We start from the raw sequence: 27,301 nt of genomic DNA, 5'->3' as shown, positions 1-27,301 counted from the left end.
GCAGACGATCAGCCGCTCACCCTCTGCTTTTCCACACAGGAAACCCAGGAGGATGTTTTAAAGAAATAGGTGCAGTTATCAGCATTTAAACAACCCAGACGTTAATTACTCTCCAAGAAAAACAGTGACCTGGTTCAGCTTTTCATGAAGTCACCTATTAAATCTGCTGCTTCAGTTTTAACAAAAACCTCTGTAACAAACTTTTCTTCTCACTTCACTTTTATAGAGTGAAATCCTTAACAAAACCAAAAGCTAATATAAAACATCAATCCTTTGGGAATTCTCATTATTTCTATTTTCAAGGTCTGGAGAAAGAAGAGATGGATTATGAGTAGTTACAGGCTCTTCTACTGTTCTTAAATCCTAATTATGTTTCATACTCAGGAACATACCTCATAAGGAGCTTAACTTTGAGCATGTGCTTAAGAGCCATTGAATCCAAGGAGAACAAGGTAAAGTGTCAGGATGCTGGTAATCAGAAATGGTCTCTTGGCAGGCCACAGGTACCATTAGCTTATCTCCAGGTTCAAGGGTTGACAGAGGCCATTGATACCTATGGGACACTTAGAATGGTTTGATTTGACCTGGGCTTTTATTGGTGTTTATAATTTTTTTGCAATTAAAATTTATGAAATTTAAGCAAATTTTTACATCTAAACATGTGCTGAATTGGTATCACCTGAATGTCAAGAGGCCTGAAGACGTGCTTTTGCAGTGCACAGTAAGGGCTGAAATACAACCAGGCCAGCCCACAGGGGCTCATGCTCACACCCAATCCCAATTCCAATCCCAGTCCCAACATCCATCACAAAATCAGCCAGTTGAACATCCATGTAGTAATGCTGCACTTCTCACCCACCAAACTACACCAACAGGGAGGATGGCAGTGAACCCCTGGAACCGCTGTCTTTTTGTGGGCATTTCCAACCCATTACCCCAGTCCCATCTTTCTCCTTAGTGCCTTGTTACCAATCATTTTTCAGTGGTGTACAGAGGCTGAGGCCTATGAGATAGATCAGTGCCATGTTACAGTACCTACCAACCCAAGAACAGCAGGGATTTTGTAACTCTATCCTTGACCCAAGATGCTGCAATTTAAACAGCTTTGCATCAGGAACAGAAAGACATCAAATAATCAAACACACAGGATTACATGGAAATCATCTCTCTCCCGTCCCTACCTTCTCCCTAGGCTTTTAATCTTACAGGGGACACGTAACATTTTCTGCATATGCATTAAAATAATTATTTCCACAAATTAGTATTGGCTGTAGCTCTGGATCCTCTAGTGAAGGTGTTTGAAGGCAAAAGAATCACAGAATCATAGAATGGTTTTGAGTTGGAAGGGACCTTAAAAGATCATCCCATCTAGTTCCAACCCCCCTGCCATGGGCAGGGACATCTTCCACTAGACCACACTGGTCAAAGCCCCATCCAACCCGGCCTTGAAACACTTCCAGGGATGAGGGATCCATAATTCTGATTTCCTCACATCTGACCCAGCCAACAGTCAAAATGCCCTTGACCCACAGCAGGGCCTCACAAGCCCACAGCCCCATTTCACAATGAAGGTTCCTCATGTCTCAGGGGTTTTCTATGATGATCCTGAAAGTCACTTTACCATCAACATTGCCTGGCTGGCACTGGCTGGCTGTTGAGAACAAGCATCAGAGACTAATGATGTGGCCTCAAGTCTGCATAAAAATGAGAGTACTGAACCACTGGTAACAAACTGAAAGTAACATTTGCCCTCAAGAACAAGGCTTGGATAGTGCCTGCACGTGCACTGTGCCCTGCAGGGACACTGCAAGCCTGTCATGTTATTCCCAGCTGAATATTATAAGCAACAAATACAAGTCTGGAGGAATTTCTGCTGCACATGAAAGCTCACACAGTTATAATTTTGAGAGTGTTCTTTGTCTCTGTTTTTTTGGGATTGGGATTTTTTGTTTCAGGGGTTTTGGTTTTGTTTTTTTCCCAGTACTCTCAAATAACCTGAAAGTTAATTTATTTCTTCATTGTGTGGTTTCTTGACTTTTTCAACTTTGATTTTCCTGTGTTCACTATCGAGACAGTACCCTGTGAAATGCTTTTGGTTTGCTGAACCAGATGATTCTGATACAAAGTGCTCATGTACACTTGCATTTCCTTGGCTCCCAGATGTTGACTGGAGATCTGTCTAATCAAAACCATGCTTCCCCATATGAATGCCTGTTTGAAGTCTCTGTTCTGAGTAGGGCAGCTCTTTGTTAGTTTCTTAAGGGTGCAAATTATCCTAGAATACATAGTATATATAGTCTGTCCCAATTCATGTAGATGACCAATCATCTAGTCATCTCCTTTTCTTTAGTTCTGCTTCATGCCTTTAGCAGCAGGGATGAGGCTTGTGCAGTGCCCACCTCCCACCTGGCAGCACCTGAAATTACCCTATATGGGAGCCATGGCCCTGCCACAGACAGGCTCCCACAAGGATTGTGTAACTTTCCAAAGAGGTGACCTTCCTCCACTGCTCAGGTTTCTGGTATCTCAGTCCATCTGTTTGTTTGGTCCTCTTGTGCTCCTGGCTCCCTTGGAATGGCCCTGGAGAACTGTGAGTTACTACCTGAGATAAAAAAGATAAGGCCAACAGTCCTGCCAACCCAGACGGAAAGGATTTGAAATCACCTTTACCACACTTGTATGTTAACCAAAACTCCTGCTCACTTAGGAACACTGCAAGTATTTTGCATTTTTTACAAATAAGGCACCTCATTCTGGCAGCAGCTTTTACAAGTATAATGGCACTGTAGTTCTATAAAATCAAATGTAATACAATACTTACACTTTCCAATTACACGATTGTAATTGTGAATAATTACACAAAATCTCCGGCCTTTTTTATGGCTATTTCTAACTCTGAGTTTGTGTACACTATATAAACACCATCTGGAGAGAATGTAAGACAGCTTCTGTTGGAGCACAGATATATAAAAGTATATCATCAACTTTTCAGTGAGCATCCAGCGAGATTGTCTGTACCCTCCTGTAAACAACAGTAATTCAGTAACTCACCCTTTTGGATTCACACTCTTGCTTTATTGCATCCAAGCTTACAGATCTCCTGTACTTTCTGTTTATTACCAGAACATTTATGCATATGCCCCAAATCCCTGGCTCCACCTCCATCCCATCCTCCCTGGGCTCCATCCAGCACGTGCATCACCACATCCTGCCCCGGTCCCTCCGTGTGCGGGTGTGATTATGCACCAGCAGTTGACACAGAGCAGTGGTTTCCAAATTCTTGCTGTGAAAAGCTTTTGAGGTGTTTCAGTAGAAGGCTGCTAGTTGTGAATACCAAAGCAGGAGCTTTCCCTGCTGCAGAGGCCCCTTCTTAAGTATGAAGTACAAACAATGAAAATGAAAAGCAATAAAAAAAGAGATCTGGGCTTTGAATGCTTCTTAGGGTCAAGCACTAAACCCTCTTTTGACAGCTACACAACCCACACTTGTTCTCCTCAAGAGAATTTGACCTCAAGTAAGGAATTGAACAAAGTGCATATTTTGTCTACAGTGGACAAATACATTGTTCTAAAGCAAGAAACTGCAGATAAAATATACAGATAATGATAGGGAAAAACCCCCACATTCCCCGAAATGAAACCCCACCATGATTTCTGCACATTTAAAAAAAAGAACAAAGTATTTCTGATTTCATTGACTTTGTGTTGGCAGAAGGTTAATCAAACTAAAGCATTATATTTCTCCTCTGTTATTGATTAACCAAAGTCAAATAACATTATCATTTTCCTTAATGCATTTAAATCACAAATATTTTCCCAGATGTTCTGCACAGGCACTTTGCAGATTTCAGTGGAAGCTGTTTACATGCTGAAACATTTGAGCCTGGAGAGAAACACTTCGCTGTGATAGCAACACACACCCAACAGTTTTCATTTTCTCAATTCAGAAGGAAAACTGCTGTTCCTCCCTTTCATTCGAATTCTCTTTCTGCAAGAAATATTCCTACGTCATTGGAAAAAAATTACAAGCTTGTTCATAATGGCTGCATTTTTTTGTGTCCATTTTCAGCTAAGCCCTGGCCAAAGTCTCCTGAAACCACTAGGATTATTTCTACTGGCTTCATGGCCTCTTATTTAGCCCTGAGTACACTGCAAAGTTGGTTTTAATTTATAGTAGGTCCAGTGGTGTGGCTTATGCAGAGAATTTGGCCTACTGGCATAGGGGTGATCTCCTGCCCCGCTAAGTGGCTGCAGTTACACAACCGCTGGCCAGAAGATGCAGTAATCCACAACGGGCTGATCAGCTCCCTTTGGAATGATCAGTTATATCTTGCAGTGACTTTTAACACTAAAGTGAGGTGAAATGACATAAACATGGAACCTGTTCTGCAGCCACACATCCACGTCCTGCCGTGCCCTGCAGTGCTGGGACTGGCACCGATTCCCAGTGGGGAGCTGCCTGTTGTGCAGCTGAACGGGCAGAGATGCAGAATCATGCATTGACTCTTTTTTTGCTGATCAGCAGCTTTGAAAATGGAAAGAAATAATCAGAACTCTGCCTTCAGTTTACAGCCAAGTACAGCTTCAGCAAACATCAACAGAAGTGAATGTGAGAATATTACATTTTTATTATAATTTTTGTTCAAAGATGTTTAATTTGTCCAAGCCTGCTAGCAAGCTCTGGCCGTTTTCTGAAGTGAAGGATAAGGATTTCATTTGCATGGGGTTAAAGGAAAAAAGGAAGGAAAAAAGAAAGACTGCTCAGCCCTTATAGAGACACAAGTATCTAAACTGACACTTGGAATTACATGTATTTCACCACGAGCTCAAGATCTGCCATAATACGTTATCTGCTGTAAATGACCAAAACACTTACAGATTTGTCTGCCCCAATACTATAAGGTAGAAAGTCTGTTTACACAAGGATGATAATTATTACTAGCTCCATCTATATTCTGTCAGTGCCAAGACATGCTGAGCAGTAACCAAATCCTTTGGCATTGCATGCTGCAAAGCACCTAAGCATGTTAACCCAAAAATCCTCAAATGCATGCCTTAGACTTAAGTATATTTTAGACATTTGCCACATACAACTAAGAGCACACATCTGGACATCTCTTTATTAAAACATATATGTGTTGTGTATGTGCATGATCTATTAATTTCCTTGTGATCCACAGGAACAGGAGGAACATGAAGGGGGTCTGAAAGAGGAGAAGCTCTTCAGGACAAGCTTTCCACAGGTGGAAAGGCAGGAGCAGAGTGCAAGAGTTAGCATGGGGAAGTGAGCCCTGGTTGCTCCTGTGCTTAGCAAAGCAGAGAGAAATGTGGAAAGGGAGGACAGGAAAAGTGAGAAGAAGTGGGAGGAACAGGGAATATGATTTGATTGATAGCACAGTGCAGCTACACAGCTGTTTGGTCCCATGCCACAGCTAAATGCTCAGTACCCTGTGCTATGGGCACCCAGGGCATGGCACCTTCACATGAGGCTGGAATGCACACATGGACTGCTCACTACTATCAGTTTATACTCATATACACACACACACTGGGGCAGAAGTGAGAATCCCCTGATCAACAGCTGACAGAGCAGAATTTTCCAAAGAGAGCTCAAATTTTCAGACACAATGTTCTGCACTTCCAAAATTAAAAAGGAAAGAAAGTAAGAAATGGTACAGCTATTTAGTGTTTTTTAAATATAATGGCCAATTCTCATGATTTGTGGAACACCAAAACCAATTCCAAAATTAACCGTCTGTAACCAGTGAGAAAATCATGACACAAGGGATTTATTGTTTATGTACTTCATACTAATGCAATGTATACGTTTGTTATCAGTACACTGTGGGATACAGCATTAAAATAAACTAGCCTGCAGTAAACTACACCCTTTAGGCTTCACAAATATTGCCAGCAGGTATCCTGATGCTTTGTTTGCCTGCATTTACTTCTCTGTTTTGTAAATACAAATATTTGGTTAAGGCATCTGCTCAGTCAAGAGCTGTGACTGCTGATCCAGGTAGAGGTTTTCAGACCTGTGCACAGAAGCAGACCATTTAAATGACTGCAAATACAATTCACCATCAGGTTTATTCTTTACACATTTATGATGATTCACAGCCATTGAACCAGCACTAAGGTTAGATACCTGTACTTGAAAATGAAACCTGTGACTTATTTAGAATAGAATTTAATAAAAGAAAGCGCCAAAAATGTAAGATAGACTGTATTACTTTTAGGTTCTGATTATTCTTATTATCAATACTTGGAACTGTTTGGAAAACAAATACAATATTTTGCAATTAGACCCCTGATCTATGAAAGTACTTGAGCAACTGTATAATGGAGCATATAAGTAGACACTTTAATGAAATTACTACTTATATACATGAATTATCCACTCATTTAAAGTGATTTGCTGGATCAAAGCCTTTCTGTTACAATTAGAGCAGCAGAGCTAAAATAATAGTAACTCCAGTTTGGAGAAAATAATAGACCAAAGGAACTGCATCATAAAGATATTCCCAGAGAGGAAAGGGAATAAAAGATATCTGTAGGAAGTGTCCATATAACTACACACATCAAGTATAATTATCTGTTCAATTTTTTTTACCTAGAAGATTCAAATAAATTTAATTTCAAACCTTACAAGAAAATTCTCCACTAGTTGAAGTGGGCTGAAGATGTTAATGCTGCAGAAACTTGGACAAAACCCGCTATTTAAAATACCACTTCTGGCTTTTAACTGAGGTAAACAGAATGTATTATAAATCTCCAACATAGCCTATTGAAGTGTCAGAGCAGCTTGTTCAAAGCAATACATTCACTTTTGAAAGATTTTTGTATTATAATCGAAAATTCTCTCCCTCCGATGCACCTGAGAAGCATTAACTTCTTGGTGACTTTAAGAACCAAATCCTTTAATACAAACCTAGCTTTTCCCACAGGCACTTGAAAATATTTAGCATTTTTTCAGTTGGATGCAATTTTCATAATAAAGTAGCTCACTCGGCTACCTGACACCACAGACAAAGACGCTGAGTGAGCAGCTCCTGCCAACTTAGAGCATGAGCGCAACCCTCAGTTACATATTAAGTAGGCTTTGAAACATCCAACTGCTGTGACAATTCAAGTAATTTCTGTATTATATATTATTGCTATATATTTTACTCATTATTCATAACATATGTATTTTATTCTGTAACGTCCAGGCACAACTCTTCTATAGTCCATGTCTTTGACAACCTTAATGCAACATACAACAGATAAATAACATAAATGTTACATATATGTAACATTTAAATTCTACCTTTTTGACAAGTTTTAGGATACCAAAGCAGCTCTTTGCTACTCTTCTGAACAGCACCAGCCCATCCCTATTTATGCTGCTCCCTATGTTCATTTCAATTTCACTGGCAAACTTTGCAGAAATGTATGGGAATGACATATATTTTGTTCTGTGCCAAAATACTCAGTCCAGTCTATCAAATCGGAAATGTTCATAGTTAACTGCATCTCTGGCAGTTTCAAGGGTATAATTTTAAACCTACAGTATATTTTGTTAAATCAAACCCTACAATGATCCTGTTTTACTTCCATCCACTTAGCCTATTAATGCAGGCTAATACTGCATGTTCTTGTGGCAGCAAAACCTAAAGTGTACCAGGAGACTCTGGTGATAGATTACATGTACATGCTGTGTCATATCCAATTAACTCAAATTGACTGTGTACTGCATTATGCTGTTAGTGCATGGAAGATCAATAAATATGGAGAAAATCCAACGAGGCGCTCTCCATTCCCATCCAATTCTAGTAGGTCTGAGACAGATCATGCTCCTATGATGTGTGTGCTGCTGCTGAAGAGGGCAGGTGGTGCATAGACACCATTCAAACTTGGCCTATTCAATCTAAACTCCTCTAACTCGCCATTCATGCATAGCAAAACACCATCTGGTCCTATTTTGCCTCCAGCAATCACAGCTGACCAAAAACGATAATAACAGCTGTTGCAAAACAAAAGCCAAACAAAGGGGGGAGGGAAAGGTTAGAATGCAGTCCAGTGCTGCAAAATACTCCATGAAGTGAGAAATGGAAAAGGAGCCATTCAAATAGGAATCCCCATTGAAAAGAGTCAGTGCAAGACTTGTGGTTAAACTTGAGATATTTAATCCATCTGTCCTGCAAACCACAATGGTCAGGTGATAATATAAAATTGAGATTATGTTGCACAGAGGTATTTAAAGGCTTTTTTCTCCAAGTTAGAAACTAATGACCCTGTGTCAGCTAAAAATTAAACCTCCTTATGTTCTTTCATCATGTGTCAACCTGGGTTAATGTGAAAGTAGAATGTGGTTAACCGGGGTGATAAAGCATCTGAAACCTTGGGAAAAGAAGGGAGCAGTTAAGTGCTTGTAAATGCTATGAAGGAAAACATTCTTTAAACCATGCAAGACACTGAAATCATACGGATTATTGCATTTTTCCTGTATAAGTTGCATATCAAGCGATTTAAACTAACAGTTTTATTTATGACCTATGACAGCACAGTTATTCACTTAGACTTAAGGAACATGAACACAAACTTGAACAGTTTGAAACACAAGATGTTCTGCAATATGCTATTGTGGGTAATGTAAAATATAATTTTGTAGCAAGCAGGGGGATGTTCCAGTTTTTCAAGATTCAAATTTTGATATTTAAAATGTAAAGACCTGCTTGATTATTAATATTTTTTTTTTTTTAGCTGCAGTAATTAAAACTATTTTTCCTGGAATTGAACATCAGTAGTTCAGCAGCTCTTATCAAATGTGATAAAACCCAGGATTTATGAAACCATTTAATGAGTGTAATAACACCTGCTTCTCGCTGCAAATAGTTGAAAACAGACTTCAGTTGTAATTAACTCTTATCACTAGTGACATTTTTCCAACGATACTTCATAGGTCTTCAAAATGACAATTATAGAACTAATACACAATTACTGTCACATGCAGTTTAGCAATTATTTCTGAAGACATTTGTCTAAAGGTTTCAAAAATGACTATAAAATGGTTCCCTTTGTTATGTAACATTGGTTAAAACTGACACACACAAAATCTCTCCCAACCAGCCTCTGTTGTGCCATTTCTGATGCAGACAGGCTTCCCTGCTCTTGGAATAAACACCCTCCATCCCAGACATTATTAGATATCATGCTAAGGCTATTAGGAGCATGGGTAGCTGTCAACTAACACCTATTATGAAAAGCTTCAATTTATACATGATTTTTTTCTGCTCCAAGAAATCTATAAATTTATAATTAGAATCTCTTGCTGTTCAATATTTGTACATAATAAACAGAGTACCGGAGGATGATGAAATATTGAAAGATGAATTCTTTATGAGTAAACTCACGTGGTATAGTACCTCTTCCCTCAAGTCTGGCTGCAACTTTTTGGGGATCTGTATTCCATTATTTTTGGGTTGTGGTCTGAGCATGGTAGCCATACCTCAACCAGGATTAGGATTCTGCTCAGGTTTGACACTTGCTGTTTTTAATTTTCATTTTATCATAAGCAGTTTAAGATTGTTGCCAATGGTAATTTGCAATTTTTATCAAGACCTCTTCATTATAGCTTCTGACAGGACAGATGCTGTAATTAATCATGCCAGACAACTGGGGATAGTGGTCAGACTGCACTCACAGCACAGATACTGCAGGCAAAGGAGGGAAAGAAGAAAACAAAGAATCTCTTTTCTGTCCAGAGCAAAAATATACGAACAGCACTAATAACACACTGGATGTGAACGTCTCCAAACCCTTCACACAAAACACCTGCCCTCTCCATCCCCACCTCCATCATGTTCTACTTCTATAAGAAAACAAAAGTCAGAGAACTCAGGACCAGCCTGAGTCAAGAGCTGGAGGTTTACAGAGGGAAGCCCACAGCAGTAGCTGTGTTCACATCTGAAACGCTCACAGAAAACCACAGTTTGTGCTGAGTTGCATCTCTGAACACTATTGCTGAGAGACAGGTCCACTACCTGCTCCTGCAGACCAACATAAGGAAGGCACCATGACTGCTTTGTGACTCTACCACCTGCTTCCTCCTTCTGAAGCTGCAGATACCCCAGAGAAGGTGCCTGGGACTCTTCATCGGAGCATCCTGGTGGATACAAGAGCCGATCGCTCGCTCTGATCTGATCGGTACCTGTTTACTCAGCATGTTTGATAAAAACCCAAAGCAGTTAAAAACATGTCCAAGAAAATGTTTGCAGAAGGAAATATTTCTGGTTTTTCTATCAAAGACTTACGGTTCATCAGTTTTACTGAAATGTGTTTATTCTATAGCAAGATAAAAGCATTTATTTTAGATAAGCAAAATACAAACAACTTAATTGCTGCTATCATAACTCATAAAAAAGTATAAAACAGCATAAAAACACAATAAGCAATGTAGCAATTAATAAATCATGTTACCAGTGTTTACATTAAAGCCTCATTTATGAAAACTTTACAACACATGATATGAAAACTTACAACTTTTAAAGAAAATATTTACATTGATTATTCAGTTGTGGAGTTTCATTTAAATATTCCACTGGTTTTACAGCGTATTAATAACTCTTGCATTTCTTGTCTTAGCTTTCTGAAATAACAGTTTTATTTAAGTGCATTTCCCTTTTAAAAATACAGTGTATTAAATCTGAAACTCATCACTTCGACACAGAATATAATATTCACATTTGTTCTGTAATTCAATTAACATAAGAGGGTAAATGTCAATATATATTTTCTTACAAACTATGGCAGGTTTATTTGGAGAAATGAAGTGAAAGGTTGGGTCAAACATTTAAGTCCACTTACTTGCATCTGTTTTTCTGAAGACATTTAGGAGAGAAAAAAATTAAGAGCTTTGGCAAAAATCTGTGATTTACTCTATTTTTTCATGACAAAAAATGCCATCAACTAACTCATGTCATACAAGTACGATTGTATGAAATCCAATCATCATTTTACAGGTAGTTACAACTGTGCTTTAAGGGCTTCATGAGTTCATACTGCCTTGAAGTGCATTATTCAGTTTTAGAGAAACAAGGGTTATAGCATATAACTCTGAAAGGCCATTTTGCAGTCATAAGGTCCAGGTATTTATTAGGCCAGTTGATTCACATATTGTAGGTAAAGCTTAAATAAATTAAAAAGGCATCACATGAAAAACAGCTTTTCTTTTTTAAACAAAATGATTTATAGTCAGCTAAAAGATGATACACAGCTACATTGTAGTTCTTTATTGCCTATCTAATAGACACTTTAGAGGATCATTTGATCTGTTATGCATCCCTGCATAACTACCATCAACAATTTACAGTTTTCAGCCAAATATGGTTTACCCCTACCCCCTCCATCAACACAAAGCCATGTTGCAAGACCATTTATCTTCAGAAAATACTGACCTGCGATAATACTTGAGTCTGTGTCTGAGATTGTATTTGTGACTGGTGCTGCTGAGGTGCTGGCTGAGGGCTCCCAATGGCCGGGATGGGAGAAGTGATCTGGGAGGCTCCGGGAGAATGCTGCTGAGGAGAAGGCTGCGACTGGTGTTGCATATGCTGCATTTGCTGCTGCTGCATTTGCTGAAGCTGTATGTGCTGCAGCTGCTGTTGCATTTGCTGTTGATTAATCTGCTGCTGAAGATGCTGCTGCTGCTGCAAATGTTGCTGCATGTGGTGCTGAAAATGCTGCTGCTGCATTTGCTGTTGTATTTGCTGATGCATTTGATGCTGATGTAGTTGCTGCTGCTGCTGCATGTGCTGCATCTGTTGCTGCTGGAGCTGCTGTAAATGTTGCTGCTGGCTTTGCATCGAGGGACTGACTTGAGATGACGATGGCGTTGCCACCATGTTTGTTCCCATAGAGCTCATCAGGGGAGCTGCAATGTTTGTTGGCATGTTTGGTGCAACGGTAACAGAAGCTACAATCTGGTTCATTGGCAGTCTCATGGTCAAGGGTTTTGGAGCAATTGCTCTGGGAAGGGGCTGTTGAAGAGTTTGAGGAGACACCGATACCGTTGCGTGTTGAGAAAGAGAAGTATTCAGAATAAGGGAGGAAGACAAATTTGTGGATGCCAGCGTTTGCTGAACAGATCGAATTGTCTGGGCCTCAGCAGATTCTGCAGCAGCCTGTGTTTGGAAAAGAAAATAATTGTCTTTTCAACAGAAAAAAGCATTGTTACTGTTTACATGGAAATGGAAATAAAAGTGACAGCTTCTCTGGTAGACTTCATCATGTTTTGTTTTCTATCAGAAAAGATCAATATACAGTCTGAAAACGATCACTGATCCACCGATCCATTACATCACCTCTTTATCTGTCTCCCTATATGGTACCTCCAGTTCTTACTTGGACAAAAAACTAACTTGTGCCCTTTCAACACCAGAAAGTCACAGATGGCCCATACATTTTGTTGCTGAAAGTTAGAAACGGCACAACACATTCCATATTTAGGTGTTTTAAAAAAAAACAACCAAACCCCGTTCTTTGGGAGACAGCAGCATACCCCCCACACCAGTTATCACGGGAGTGTACAACTACCAAGAATTTAACTGACATGTTTTAGACATTTACCTTAGAATGTGACAAATTGTGATGCAGCCCTACTCTAAGCAACCAACTTGACAGAAAAAGCTACAGCAAGGATATTTTAAGTTAGAGGAAATGAGATAAATACTGGACTTTAGGTGTATTTCCACCTGTAGTCGTCCCACAAGTTACTTGGCAGCCCAGGTCCCAGGGTTTTGGGGAGACAATATTTCTGATGGTTTTGAAAAGGGAACTTAGGACTGGGAAAATAAAAACCCTCAAAGATATTTAGAATTCCTATTGCCATTGAACTTAGCATTGTGATACCAAATGCTTTTAGAATATTATCTAAGTCCCAGAAGGAAGAGAAAAACACAGCTTCTTAACACAAGCAGAAGAAATCTTTCAGCTTTCAAAAACAGATGTGTATCATTTGTGCTGTTGTATTTTTATTCATTAATTAAAATACACAGCAACTTTCTGTATGATTTACTAATGCTCTGCAGGTGTACATTCAAATAAATATTTTCAGGAGTTAGACATCATCAGCTTCTGTTGTTTTCTTGTGACTGAATATGTTTTGGTAATTGATCTTCATGAAATATTATTAGAGAAATAAGCACCTTGGTAATGTTTTACCTGTATTTTAGATGTCTATAAGCATCTTTTCATTTACAATATTCAGATGCAACAGATCTACAACCCAGATAGTGCTGCCGGCTAGAAAGGTAAATTCTCAAATAAGACAGCAGAGCTTTGTTTTCTTCACAAGTTTTATTTTAACTCAGGATCCACTAAAATACTCCATGTGGCTCACTGCCAGTCTGTTTGTAAGTACTCTCCAAATTCAGAGCCACCACGCATTTTTTACCCCTCACCTGCAAGAAATATTTAAGCTTTGTCACACAACAACTGCTCTCCAGCTCCACGCAAAGCAAGCCTGTCTTTTGAGAAGCAGCACTTGAGGAAAAACAAACCTCTGCAAATAGCTTGCAAACGTTAATGTAAGAAGGTCAGCATATTTTTCATGACTGAATTTTACTTTTGTACTGAAGTGCATTACTTTGCCTCCATAGCTCAAGGAGGATGTACATTTACAAAGGTCTTTTTTGGTAATTGTTAATATGCACGTAGAAAGATGAAATTGTTTTTGCAGAGTCCAAGCAGCAGCACAACATCTTGTAGAGCTCTGTGACAGGAATCCCAGGATGCTGCTTTCATTTTGCATAACATCTCCCCCCCCACCACCAAATATTTAAATACCATTGCCAAAAGCTCACTTGCATTACATGGAAGGCATTATTAGGCTTACCTTAGAAACAAGGCTTGCTCTATAGGCAGCAAGTGCCTTCAGGTATTCTTTTTTGGCAGCTTCAGTTTTTCTTTTATATACCTATTAAAAAGAGACCACAATTTCATCAGCTTCAACTATTAAGATGTTTTTGCCAGAATGCTCTCAAAATCACTTGCAAAGAAACAAAAAACACAGACTAAAACCCCTGAAAACACTCTACTGTTAGATGTGCTTTTTCTTCCTTGAAAGTTCTAAATATTCTTGCAGGTGGCTACAAGATTTCAGTTCTACTTCCTGGACTTGCACTACAATTTATGTCAATTATCATGAATATCAAAAGGCTGCTGTTTGATATCAGTCTGAGCAGTCAACTGTTTTACAAGACTAGCCATGCACACTTTACCTCCCTAGAAAATAGTATTTTAATAAAACTAAGTAACAGGGATATTAGAACATTGAGCATTTCAGATGCCAAAATGTATCAGCAGTAGTACACAATGCCTATGCATTTTTTTCCCAAACAAATATCTGACCTACATGTAAAAACATCTGTATACCTTTAGAAAAGGGGGTTCAAAGAGCTTGGACTTGGGCCAGGTCCAGCATGAGAGAATCATACTGAGTTAAACAAGAACAGTTAGGCAAAAATGAATAAATCTGTATTTTCAGTCATCAATAAATTTAAAGTCCACCTTTAAATGATGTTCCTTATTATCTGCTACATCATACCAAAAGTTTCCAAATGTATTTCAGAAACAAGTACCATTCATCTCTTGCCAAAAGGTATCCTATATGGGAAGCTACTCTTCCACTGAAGCTTTTATTAACTGTTACTGGGAGCTGAATGGAATATCAACAGGTAAACAAAGGATATCTTTTTAAACCTCCTTCAATCCGTGTGCAGAAGTTACATGTGTATAATAAGAAGAAAAACCCTCAAGGAAGTACAAAATTCATTGCTCTGTACCAAGTTTGAGTTGGAGATAGCATTTCACACACAAATATTGTAATGAGACACAGAGGATTGCCTTCAAAGGTTGGAAATCAACATGCTTTGTAACAAATTCGTAAGGCAGATCAAAGGAAAATGGTAAATATGCTGTACCTTCTTCTTTTCTAGCTCGTTAATAGCAAACAAGAGCTTTGAAATAGGAATCATCAAAAGATGGTCTTAAGAGGAGTCTAGGACACTATCACTTGAGCTCTTTTACAAACTGCTCTCTAAAATTTAAAGACAAATACAGTCACTTAACACTAGCTACTGTCTCTTACAAAAAATACTTTTTAGATGCCAGGTCTTCAGGAAGTTCAAAAATCAATGTAGCTCTACAAAGGTAGAAGTCTACATCAGTAAGTAGCATTGTCTACTCAGAGTAGAGGTTAAGAGGATTTTTTTACAAGGATTACAATATTTCTTCTTGTGAGACAACCCCGAATCAATTTTTTACCTGTTTTTGTTCTTCTCCTAAACTGTCCCACATAGATGCCACTATTTTTGAAACATCTCCAAATGTAGCATTCGGGTTCTGCCCTTTAATTGCAGCTTGTGTATCCCTGAAGAAAAGGGCATATGCTGACACTGGCTTTTGTGGCTCATTGGGGTCTTTCTTTTTCTTCTTCTTTGGAGTCTTGGGCTTTTTGCCAGAATCTGGGGCAGCTCTTTTTTCTCCAGTAGCCTAAGAAACAGTAAGAACAATAACAGTCAATATATGCATTAAGTCAGATTAATTACAAAAAATTATTGACAGTCAGCCTTAATAATATATGGAGAAAGCTGCTATGTATGCAATTTGCAAGAGTCCTGTTGAGCAAGCCATTCTCCTACCAAATAGTTCTTAGGCCCAGCTTAATCTCATTGGATCTACTGGAACTAAATGCATGAATATTTACTATTCACTTTAAGTATGGCTCAGAGAGTCAAATCCTATGAGCTTGACCTGAAAAAGTACACCCCAATGCTAATTTGTATTAAAAAATTACTGCTTAATTCATAGTAAATTTTGAATAGACCATCTATGTTTTTCCATTAAGATGTAATTTCAGCAGCAGAGACTCCAAAGACAAGAGCTTGGAGGCATTTCCCAATTCCAAGACTTAGACTATCAACTTAGACACGGGTCAGGGATTAAAAAAACCACCTTTCAGGCAAAATGCAGCAGCAACTTGGCAGTTTCTATGCACCTGCAGTGAGCACTGGCTGTGTCCCCCCCACACCCTAGTGCTGGAGGCTCTGTGCTATGGCCACGCACTGGCCCTGCACCAACAGCCCCCTCTTCCCTCTGGGACAAGGAGCTCACCAGCAGCACACTCAGGGTTACAGCAACTGCTATAACAACACTTGTACTTCATTTGTTGATAAAATTTTCCTTTTATAACAGATTTATTTAAAGCAAAGTGTAAATTAACTAAACTTTCAGTTAGAAGAATGCCTTTTTTTATTTCTGTCTAAAAGTATCTATGTTTTACATGACTTCAGAGAATACCAAAATGACAAAACTGTCCAAAGTTGATGAGTGAAGAGATTCACCAGATCTGAAAACCTGAAGCGAATTAGACCAAATACATATAAATATGTGGGTGTGTGTATATAAGTCTATTCTTAGGTTTATTATTATGAAGTATGAAAACTTCTTAAGTAAAGAAGCTAACCAGCAAGTTAATCATATTCCACTATACTGTAACATTTGTACTTTATACGAGTGCATTGCAGCTGAGCTGATACAGCCACATCCATGAAAATACAGCACACAGAAGTGTGAAGCTTGCTCACTACAGCACATGGAATAACTTACTCTATTTGATTCATCTGCATCTTCTTCGTTGATAGAGCTGGATGGGGAAGGAGTGGCTGATTTACTTGCAGGAGGGGAGGGAGAAGTGTGTGGCAAATTAGTGCCTCCTAAATTTAGCCCCAGCTGTGCACTGAGCTGAGACTGGTTAATGGTGGTGAGCTGAGACGGAGGCATAATTCCGGAATGAGCAGAATCAGTCATATGGACAATAGATCTCATAATCAGAGAGTGATCCTGGCGGTACTGGGAAACTTGTGTGTGACTCTGATCCTAAAAGAGATTGAAATGTTATTTAGTCATTAGCAGTTACCATACAGCAGTATTGAGTAAAGTTATTTTTCGTGGCCTTATAAACCAACACTGTCAACATGCAGTTTGCTTCCTTATTTTTAATGAATTAAATGCAGCAACAGTTATGACAATTGCCCCAGAATTACCCTTTCCCCCACTTGTGGGTGTTGGGGTTTTTATGGTTTTTGTTTGTTTGTGGAACAAGAACTTCCCTATTTTTAAAACATTTCTTCTCTTGATGTAGTAAGAAGTACCCACATAGGCAACAGGGAAACAGGCTGACTGACGATTCAGGGAAAACATTGCAACTGAGGAGACACAAACTGCTGTCAAACGCAGAAAGTAAACAAAACCAGGGCTGGGTGAGGGGATACATATAGAGAGAAAAGCATCTTTCTTTACTGACATTCAATTATTCTTAGCTCTTACAAGTAACAGTAGTAGCAGGTATAAAACAATCCTGTCTGAGAGGGATTTTAAAGCTGTTTTGAACACAGAACACTGCCCTGCCAGGTCTGGAGTGCAGACACTGCAGCATGCTGGAGAACCAGCTCAGTAACCCTAAACACTCCTAAAGATCCCTGTTTTCAAGTACCACATGAAACCACACATTTTTACCTTTAATCAAACAATCAAACATGTGAGGAAGCAGCACGTGATGCACAAACCACTGACTTTATTTTTCTTGTACTCCGTGTGTCAGAAACACATGTGCTTGCATGGTTTGGTTTCTACTGTTTCTTGAGGGCACAAACTGTGTGTCCTACATCTGCACAGCATTTACCACATTTGTAAAGAAAAAGAAGTAAGACCCTGAAGGTAAAGTCAGCTATGAAATCTTCCTATGAAAAAGTCTTTTTTTTTTTAACCACACACAGATCAATACACAATGAAGGAACATTTAAACAGAAAAGAAGATTTTTTTTTTCAAAGTTAACAAGAGAATAAATAGCTCACAAATTGATTCAGCAACCTGATTAATCCATAGTCATTGTTTGAACAGCCAGAAACATGAGAAATAAATTAGATTTTGAAAACTCTTTCATTATTAATAACCTATGCTGCAATTAGTAGCAGGTGCAATGCTCCTTAATGAAATGACACAGAACAAAACAACAATTGTGGGAGCCCGGAGCACAGCCTACCGGACTTCCACAACAGAGCCTGACCTTCCTGGTGCTCTCTTATTAAGTATGGATAAGCCCAGACCAGTTCTCAAAAATCTGTGTCAGCATGGAGCTAAGTTTAACTCCAGTGACTTTCCTCTTACTTTATACAATTCTGCCCTCGACAGAGGCAGTGGTTCTGTGCTCCTGGAAGCCTTTCCTTGCCTGGGACAAGCATGGCAATACAAGAAGCCATATACGTGTTAGAGAAGGTGCACACCCAGCCTCATCCATCTTTACATACAAGTGCTGCAGCACACTGCTTCCCTAGAGCAATAAATCATATTAATTCTGAATTTGACATTCATGTGTCTTTCTGCTGAAGCCTATACAGAAAAAAAAAATCCTTCTTTAGCATAAAAGTACACGTAGTGTTGCACCTGGATCCAGTACAGATAAAGTTAACCTCACAAACTCATGATCCTGATCCTAAGCACTAGGGCTCACCCTCATTCTCCCCATGCTTTCCAAGCCATTGCCAGCTTGGCTCATAATGCATGCCATACCACACCACGCTGCTTTTCCTACTGCTTGAATTCTTTTAATATTTTCAGCGAAGGACTGTAGTTCCTCAGAGATGAGTGTGTGTGCCAAAAGTAGAGTACTTGATACAGAAAGATCAAAACATCAGACTTATTGGCTGAAATACACATTTGCTTCAGGGCACCTTTCTGTGAAAATTTACTACCGTTAACTACAGGGTCATTTTGACTGTGACTTGTATTGGCAGTGGCATCTGGAAGTTATTCAAAGTCTTTTGTAAAACGATATCACTCTCTGCCCATTACTCCGATCATTTTATTTTACAGACATGAGTTTATGACAGTAATTCTGATGGTTTTTTCAGCAAAGCTGAAGATCATCAGAATAACCTTCTCTCGTAAAAATTATCTTTCTTCATTATTGTGCAGACAGTACTTCCTTGGAGGTGTTCTACCCTAAAAGGCTGGCTTTTGTTCTCCTTCTATTGCTACACAATACAGGCCTTTCTGGCCTCTACACTGAGGCAACAAAATGTGATGACATGGGTTACAAACCATTTACTCCACGTCTTGTCATTTTGGTTGCATCTATGATTTTATTGAGACTAAATTCTCTTGACTTGCACTGACCCAGAATCTAATTTTATACACAAGCCCATGAATTCTTAACTGTCCCTTTTTCTGACACTATTTGATGCTTCTGTGGTTTTTTACATCCACTTATTTAATTTCAGTTTTTCTTTTCTGTATTTTTTCCTAATTTCTTGGGCCATTTTTTTAATCTTAAAAACTTCAGTAAAAGTTAGAAGTGGCAACAACAATATTTTTAAACTCTATTTAGCACCAAACTGATAAGACATATTATATATAAGAAAATGTTTCATAAAATTTCCAATCCCTTATAATTTACATTATATGTGCGTATGAAAACAACTAACAATGTATTTTCTGCACTTTAAAAAAAAATAAATTAATGGGAATTTCATTTTACTTTGGAATACAGTGTTGTGGGCCTCAACAACCTATGGTACCTATGGAAGAGCTTTCAGACAAGGAAGTCTAAACCATTTTTTCTGTTTGTACAATGGTTTGGCAAGTAGCAAGGCGGCAGCAAGAAGCTAGTGGATAGCAACACTTATATTTTTATATAGCTCCTGAGCAAACAAAAATTTTCTAAAGAGGGACTTATAATCAAAAACCCAAAATTTCCATCAATTACCTTAACTCCTATTTTTTCCCTGATACTATCAAACACCAATAACAAACTGAAAGGATCAGTGGTATTCCATCATGCTCGAAATGTTTATCAAAGAAATGTTTAACAACAAAAATCATCCTATATCAGAAGCATGCATGGAAATGCAAGTGCACTGAAGCATCCACATGACATCTTAATTATGTTACTATATGAAACTGAAAAACTCATGTCTCCAAAAATAATCCACTGAGAATCCTGGGAGAATTTTAGAGAATATCACAAGCTCTTTTACATAAACTTAACCAGAAGTAAAAGTGATACGCCAGTATTATGAGCATTTTGTAACATTAAGCAAAAATGACAGATTAGTTCTGACAAAAATTCATGAACTTCTCAAGCAGACAGTATCAAGTTTTGACTAAGCCTGATCTGCTTTACAGTCTTAGATTGAAGTTACGCAAAACCTGGTGATCTTAACACAAGTCAGGCAAAGCTCAACCACTGGTTTACTCAGCATGACAATCAAACAAGGACATAACGTGTGAAACCAAAAACCAAAGAGAAATAACTTGTGTAATTCTTCTGCAGACTGGAATTACTTTGACTCAGATCTTTCTGTTGTCATCCTACGAGTGCTACAAAAAAAGTATAGAGACATTTTAGTCAGGGGAACTTCAGAACCTCTCTGCCCTCTTCAGCTACAGGGCAAGGGGTAATGACTCCTAAATCAAAGTGAGTAGGGTTGGATTAGATATTAGGAAGAAATTATTTAATGTGAGGGTGGTGAAGCACTGGAACAGGTTGCCCAGAAGAGCTCAAGACCAGTCTGGATGGGGCCTGGTGTAGTGGAAGGTTTCCTGCCCATGGCAGGGAGAGCTGGAACTAGATGAGCTTTAAGGTTCCTTCCAACCCTAATCATTTTTCAATTCCATGATTCTAATTATATACATGGATTAAAAAAAAAGCAAAATATGGTCCAAAATGTTTTCCCTTCTCAAAACATCTTTACAGTAATTGTATCTTTTGCACAGCTCTTACGAGTCTGGCACACATTATAAAGACATTCAGCATTTGGTGGTCTCATCAAAGGAACCTTAAGGATATCTATACATCAAACTATCCTACTTTCAACTGTTCTGATCTATTTAGACCATCATGCCAGAGAAGTCATATTTAGTCGAGAGGACACATGTTTCATGGCATATGACAAATATATAGCTTATTTTACTTTGATTTTTAAAATAATAACTAATTTAAAATTGATAAAATATCCATTCATCAACAGACACTGGAAAGCAAACAACAGAGCAAAGAGACTTAAAAAAAGGAATGTGTAAACTCCCACACTTTATGCAGTATTATCAAAGGTGTTTTTCAACATACCCTTGAGTACTAAGGGAAAGAATTATGGTAATAAAAGATAAGTTCATTCTTCTGTTAGCAACTCATTAAGCATCCAGTACTTAGTAAACCTTGTAAACAGTTAGTATTTACTTTGACAGATAAATGCATCCAGCCATTACATTGAGAGATGCCCTAATTTCCACTGAACTACCCTGTATTTTAAGAATCATTTCCATACTATAGTTTTATCCTGAATTTCTACCCTGATATAATTTTAATCTCTGGCAACATTCATCAAGATAATTAAAAATAAAACTAGGAAATTACTTGTTAAACATTTTGAGCAATACTGAAGCCTTGACTAAAATCAATGTCTACAGCCTTCCATCATTTAAATGGGCAACACCTCCAGCAAGATTCTAGCTGTGTCAGGACTGAGCCCATAAAAGTGCCTACAGGAGGAAGTAAGGCTGGGATCTGACCCTACACTGCATGAGCTAGTTTAAGGGAAGTGAGAAATCTGCCAACCAAAATAACTAAGCAATAACTAAGCAAAACCCAACATTTATGGTTATGCTCACTGTGCCCTGGTTTCAGAAGTTGACTGAAGCCATTATATATTCTATTGCCTGAGGAATTCATCACTGTCAATGTAACATAAGCTGATGTAATATTTTAAAGGATATATTTAAGTTGAAGTGAATGCACTGCAATGTAAAGAGTGAAATCCTCTGTTGTCCCTGACTGTAAATTACTCCCTTTACTTTTAGGCAAGTCAGCATATCTCTAGAAGAAATCCTCAATACTCTTTTTCTCCACAAGTAAAGTATAGATAAAAGAATCCATTAATCTAAATTTTTACAGGATTGGAATTCACTGCCAATCAAAACAAATCAAACTAACAGGATGCTTTTCTCTGTCAGAGATTAAATCCTTACTTAATACAAAACAGTTGCACTTGATACTGCCACCACTGAAGAATTGTCCTTCCTCTCCCCTCCACAGATATCACCATCACTAATAGATCTGTCAAAATGTAGTTATCAGCAGATCCTACAAGCAGCTTCTTTTCACTGGCAATGAGAAAACTCCAATGTTCTACTTCATGTCTCTGCAGAAAACTAAACCTTACCTTATTTGATTCCAAAATACAGTCTACGACAAACAGTACATGTTGATTCCTAAAAAAAAATAAATGTCTCCAGATCTAAGAGATGGGTTGGTGACAGGATGTTCACACACATTCTGCTGCCTAAAGAACATGAAAAATATGCAACTTCTTGGTCTGTGGGCTCCCCCAGTTGTACTACTCTCTTCTGTTCACACATAAGCCTCAGAAGGGACATGAAGAGGAAAAAAAACAAACCAAACTCCAAAACTAACAAACATGAGTTGGCCATTGACTGGCTCCTCAAAACTGAGCAACTATCTTTTGTTCTGGCACCCTCAGGTGTCTCTAGATACTAATTTCCTTCTATGTGATGGAATGGCCTCATACAGCTGCAATCTCCAGGTTAATTTAACATGTTTTGTTGGAATCTTTCTGATTTACTGTCCCTTCCTTTTCTTTGTGGTCTGGTCTGCAACCAGGCTTGCAGGACCCCCTTGAATGGCTGGTGTTCCTCATCCTCCCCCGTGCAGCACAGTCCTCCCTTCTGAGCAGACAGCCTGATGCCTGCTCAGATTCCACAGATGCTAAATAAAGTCCTCTGCCCAAATTAAGGTGCAAATGAGACCAGATGTCAACTTTATTTTGCAAAATTAATTGTATAGGGTAAAGAGAGAGAGGAACAAGGAGAGAGTGCAAGTAGAAGATAGTTACCAGTTGGTCCTTCAGTGCCCAGGGCACTTGGTGGTGGGTGCCACCCTGTTGACTCCCTGAGTCACTTTGTACAGTCCTTTATTTGCATGGGAAGCAAAGGTGGGAGTGACTTTCACTCCCTCGTTAGCATGGGAGAGGAGAATAGACGTGGTTTTGCCATCGTGCATGCTCAGGTCTTAATTTGATGGTTGTTGAAGGTCTGTTCTGTGGGTTCTACAAGACAAGTACCCCCAAAATCAAGCATCCAATCTGTGACCCCACTTCTTGCGCTTGCCCAGGTACTCACTTGTTCCACAATGTGCCACAATGGAGCGTTGCAGTGAAAAGTATCAGTTTTTTCCTGCCTGCCCAAGACCAGAACTGAAATTTTGTCCCTTTGTGCTTTGTGTACAGGCACTGGTGATGTTTTCTGCAACAATTTTCACCACTGAGGGCTTGTTTAAGGCATATTTCATTAACCCTTTCCTTACACCACTTATGGGAGTAGTAGGTGTGATGTGAGACTAGCAAACCACAAGTGAAAACAGCTTCTTCTATGGAAGCATGTTCAGGGATTAAGCAGTAGGAGCACACTGCCACCAGGCAGTGCAACACCACCTCGGAGACCTGATTCCAAACTGGAAGGTGCCCAGGGACAGCACCAACCAGTCCAGGCACGTGCTGGACCAATACGGCTCCAGGTCCCAGGACTCACTATCGCTGCAACACGAGGCTGCAGCCTCTGCTGGAACCAGCTCGTTCACACCATGTTAGCTGTGAATCTCTAATAAAACGCTGCATTACGTGGTGAAGAAATACTGAAAGCTCACAGCCAGGCCAAAATCACACAGCTGCCAAACTAACGGGCAAAGACTTTTCTCTGAAATGCTTACAGTTCTTACTGGAGATGCCCCACCACCCTAGCATGGAGTGTTTTCTCTTTGGGAACTCTGTTCCTACCCTTTTACTTTTCTGTGACCCCGCAGACTCCTCACTCAATTCCCAAAGCAGGCTGAAGAGGTGACACTTTTTGGCCGCCTCAGTTGCTACCAAGTCCTTCTGTTCTTGCAGACAACCACAGGACAGGCTGGTGATAGCCCTCCACCCATCCACAGTGGCTGCTGCCAACCTAATTGATTACTACTTTATAGTTTAATCTTTGCGCCATTTTATAGAAGCATTTAAGAACAGATTATCCACTCTTTTCTTCCCAAACATCTACCATACTTTAAAGCATATTGAATCACACTCCTTTTGGACAAGGTACCCAACAGCATGATCACAATACATGTGTGACTCAGATCACAGATCTGGGCTCTGATCTGATGAGTCTCTTGGCATGAGGAGCTTCTCTCCAAATTAGCAGTACAAGCTTAGGTCTGCTGTATGCAAACAGTGAAAATACATTGCAAACAAATCCTGGATAGTTGAAATTAAGCCCCAGAATGTCAGATAAACGCTGTTAGCAGTTTTGTTACAACCTCTGCAACTTCAGGTGCTTCAGCTCTCAAATCAAAGGCAGACTTCAAAGGTCTTTATTATGCAGTAACGTGGGGAGAGACTGCAAGGGAGCATGACAACTAACAAAGATTATCAAAGGTAACAAGAATTGTGCAAGGAGTTGCAGGGGGACAGACTTGGGGGCTACATGGCATTTGTATGTTTAAAAATTGCTGCAAGTGTTGGTAGTTACGTTCAGGGGTACTTTGTGTTTTGGGGGGTTTTTCTTTGCTTTGCTTTTTCTTTGCTTGTTGTTGGTTTCTAAAGCAAATCAGAAAAGTAGGTCTCATTATGTTTTGTATTACCAGACCCAGGTATGTTTTTCTTCCTGCTACCTGACAACAAAGAATAATTTAGAACTCCAAAGAGACTTAACATTTCTTCATCACTTGAGAACTTGAAGTGGAAGCTGAGTATTGGGTAAGCTGTCCAAGGGGAAACATGGGTGGTAACAGCAGAGAATTGCAGGAATTTCAAAGGAAGTTTTCAAATTACACAAGAGCAGGAGTGGTTGGACCCAACAAAGCCTTTGGCCAGGTACAACATACTCAGACCAGCTGCAGCATCTGCCTCATCTGTCTGGTTTAAGAAAGCAGCACCTGATTTGAGAGTTTAAACTCAGGAGGAATAGCTTAAAGCCATGGCCCTGGCTTAATGCACAGCTGGTGTCCACAGTCAGATATATCCAAGGTCCTTCTGAGCTCAGTTCTCAGGAATATCAGAGACTCAGCTTCTGCTCCAATTCAGCTTTTCCCATTTTCCCCATATTCATATGGCACCTCACAATATTTTCTGGAGCTGATGGGTCTTGATTTAGGTACTTCTTGATATAAAATAGTCACAGTCTTTTTTCCCCCGACTGTTCTGCCAATGTTACACTGCTTTTCTTCTTTCATGCAGAAGTCCCTCATGTATCTATATAGGCAATAACCTCCCTGCTTCATTTTTTTATTATTATATTTTTAGTTGCAGCCGTGCCTGCTATTCAGACAGGTGTCTTTGGTAACTGCTGCCACTTTGCTATGGACAGGTCCTTTCTAGCAGTTACTATGAGTTGCCTACTTCCAAGAACAGCAGAATACATTTCCCTTTCCAACCACAGCAGCTTATTAACAGATGGCTGATCGTGTCTGTACCAATAAGCAAGGAGGGAAGAGCACATCTTTCAGAAAAGTAAATATATTATCCACACTGAGTATTACAATGTCACTGAGGGTATGAAAATCTTCACACTGTTATTTAGTACATCACCAGGCTAGCACCATCTTCATGTCAGGTCAAAGGCAAAGCATGGAGCCCCTGTGCCAAAGCCACTGCTGCCTCCAAGGCTCTCAGTCATCGCCCACCTGCCCCCAAGGCCCCTTCAGCTGTGCACACACATGCTCTGAAAGGTAACTACAAAATGCACAACTGCATCATCAGGTGTAAAATAAAACAGTTTATTACACACCAAACCAAACCAAACCAAAAAAACCCAAACTTACTCTGTAAAGACTTGGAAGTTCAAAAGCAAAGCTCCAACCTATGTCACAGCCCATCTCAGTTGGAGCTCCCAGCTGAGTCCTAAAAGTCTAATTTTAGAGTGTCCAGCTTGTTCTGTATATGCCCAAATGTCACTGATCTGAGCCACCAGAGCATCCTTTAATTGAGTGTTACTTGAGATGCATTTTTCCTGGTACCACAAGTTATTAAAACTAGTGGTGATAACAGCTGCCATTTGTGCTGGAAAGGCCAATACAAACCAGACTAATACTGTTGATTTAAAGCCTGAGTTTAGCAATCCACCAGAGCAATCAAAGGAAAAACAGAAATAAGAAAACACTAAGAGAACCTCTTTTTCTAGTAAGACTAATTGCTCCTCCTATAAATTAATGACTATAAACTTCTGAAATTTGTTGTATATTTTTTATCAAAGATGAAAATAAACACGTTCATAACAATAACAAGGGCTTGTTTTAATAGACCATTCCAGGCGTTAAACACATTAATGACCCATGAAATAACTGGTTCATCTACAACACATTAAACAATGTTGTTATAACATTTTATTAACGGAAACCTACTCCATTCTCTCTAGATAGGAGATTACTGACTGAGTATTAAAAGAGCGATGTAGAAATAAGCTTCTTTGTAAAGGAAAATAAAACACATAAATGAGAGACACCCAGTCAGGTGAGTAGTCAAATAACTATCTTTTGCCAATTTTAAAGCAACCCTTTTAGCTTTTAGTCTTGCAATCTCCTGTTAATCTATTAAAGTTAATTAGTAAATTGGGAATATAAACTACTAAAAATATTTAGAGCTGTAAGTAAAAGATACCACTTCCCTGAAACAATAATATTTCTTTTGTATGCAGCCTTTAATAAGCTCAAATTTACAACTCATCTCTTTAAAGTCACATTGTTGAGATGTTTATTTAAAAAGTCTCTTAAAAAGTCTCTTCTTTAAATAAAAGCAATAGTCACCATCATGTCTTTGATTTGAGCACAGTGCCACTCCTAAGGAGTAATGTAATTAAAGATGAGCATATTCCACTATGAATTAGCCTTATCTGTGCAGAATCCTGACTGCAACTGGCAGCACTGCAACAATTATAAAATATAAACAGGCTCAAATCTTCATCAAATAGGAAACACATTTTCTCTAGCAGCATAAGTAACGTAGGAAGCAATATATATAAAACTATCAGTCTGGTTTTGTAACATCTGTACGTTTTTGAATAAAAGAAAAAAATCAGACTGAAAAGAGACAATTATTTTACTGTCTGTTTCTTAGATATCAGAAAGAGAATTTTGAAATTCATCAAAGCTAACCTTCTGTTATGTACAACAGGCTAAGCTGAAAAGAATGTTAACAAGTTCAATTTTCAT

The 27,301-nt window shown here is 39.0% G+C and overlaps 1 protein-coding gene across 7 annotated transcripts in view; it reads right to left on the bottom strand.

The window, feature by feature from the left end:
- Positions 1-10,304: 10,304 nt before the first annotated feature.
- TOX3 (TOX high mobility group box family member 3) overlaps positions 10,305-27,301 on the bottom strand; it is a 79,839-nt gene continuing 62,842 nt past the window's right edge. For all 7 annotated transcript variants that reach the window (XM_027685177.1, XM_027685178.1, XM_027685179.1 and 4 more), the window contains 4 exons: positions 16,650-16,919; positions 15,306-15,533; positions 13,876-13,956; positions 10,305-12,163 (listed from right to left, as the gene is read on the bottom strand). In XM_027685177.1, the coding sequence (XP_027540978.1) occupies positions 11,423-12,163; positions 13,876-13,956; positions 15,306-15,533; positions 16,650-16,919 (1,320 nt within the window). In that variant the 3' untranslated portion in view covers positions 10,305-11,422. The remainder of the gene's footprint in view (positions 12,164-13,875; positions 13,957-15,305; positions 15,534-16,649; positions 16,920-27,301) is intronic.

Source organism: Neopelma chrysocephalum, unplaced genomic scaffold (assembly GCF_003984885.1).
Source record: "Neopelma chrysocephalum unplaced genomic scaffold, ASM398488v2 Primary Assembly neopelma1_68, whole genome shotgun sequence".
Classification (NCBI taxonomy): Eukaryota; Metazoa; Chordata; class Aves; order Passeriformes; family Pipridae; genus Neopelma; species Neopelma chrysocephalum.
Note: the sequence above shows the minus strand (reverse complement) of the source record. Positions and strands in the feature narration are given on the sequence as shown.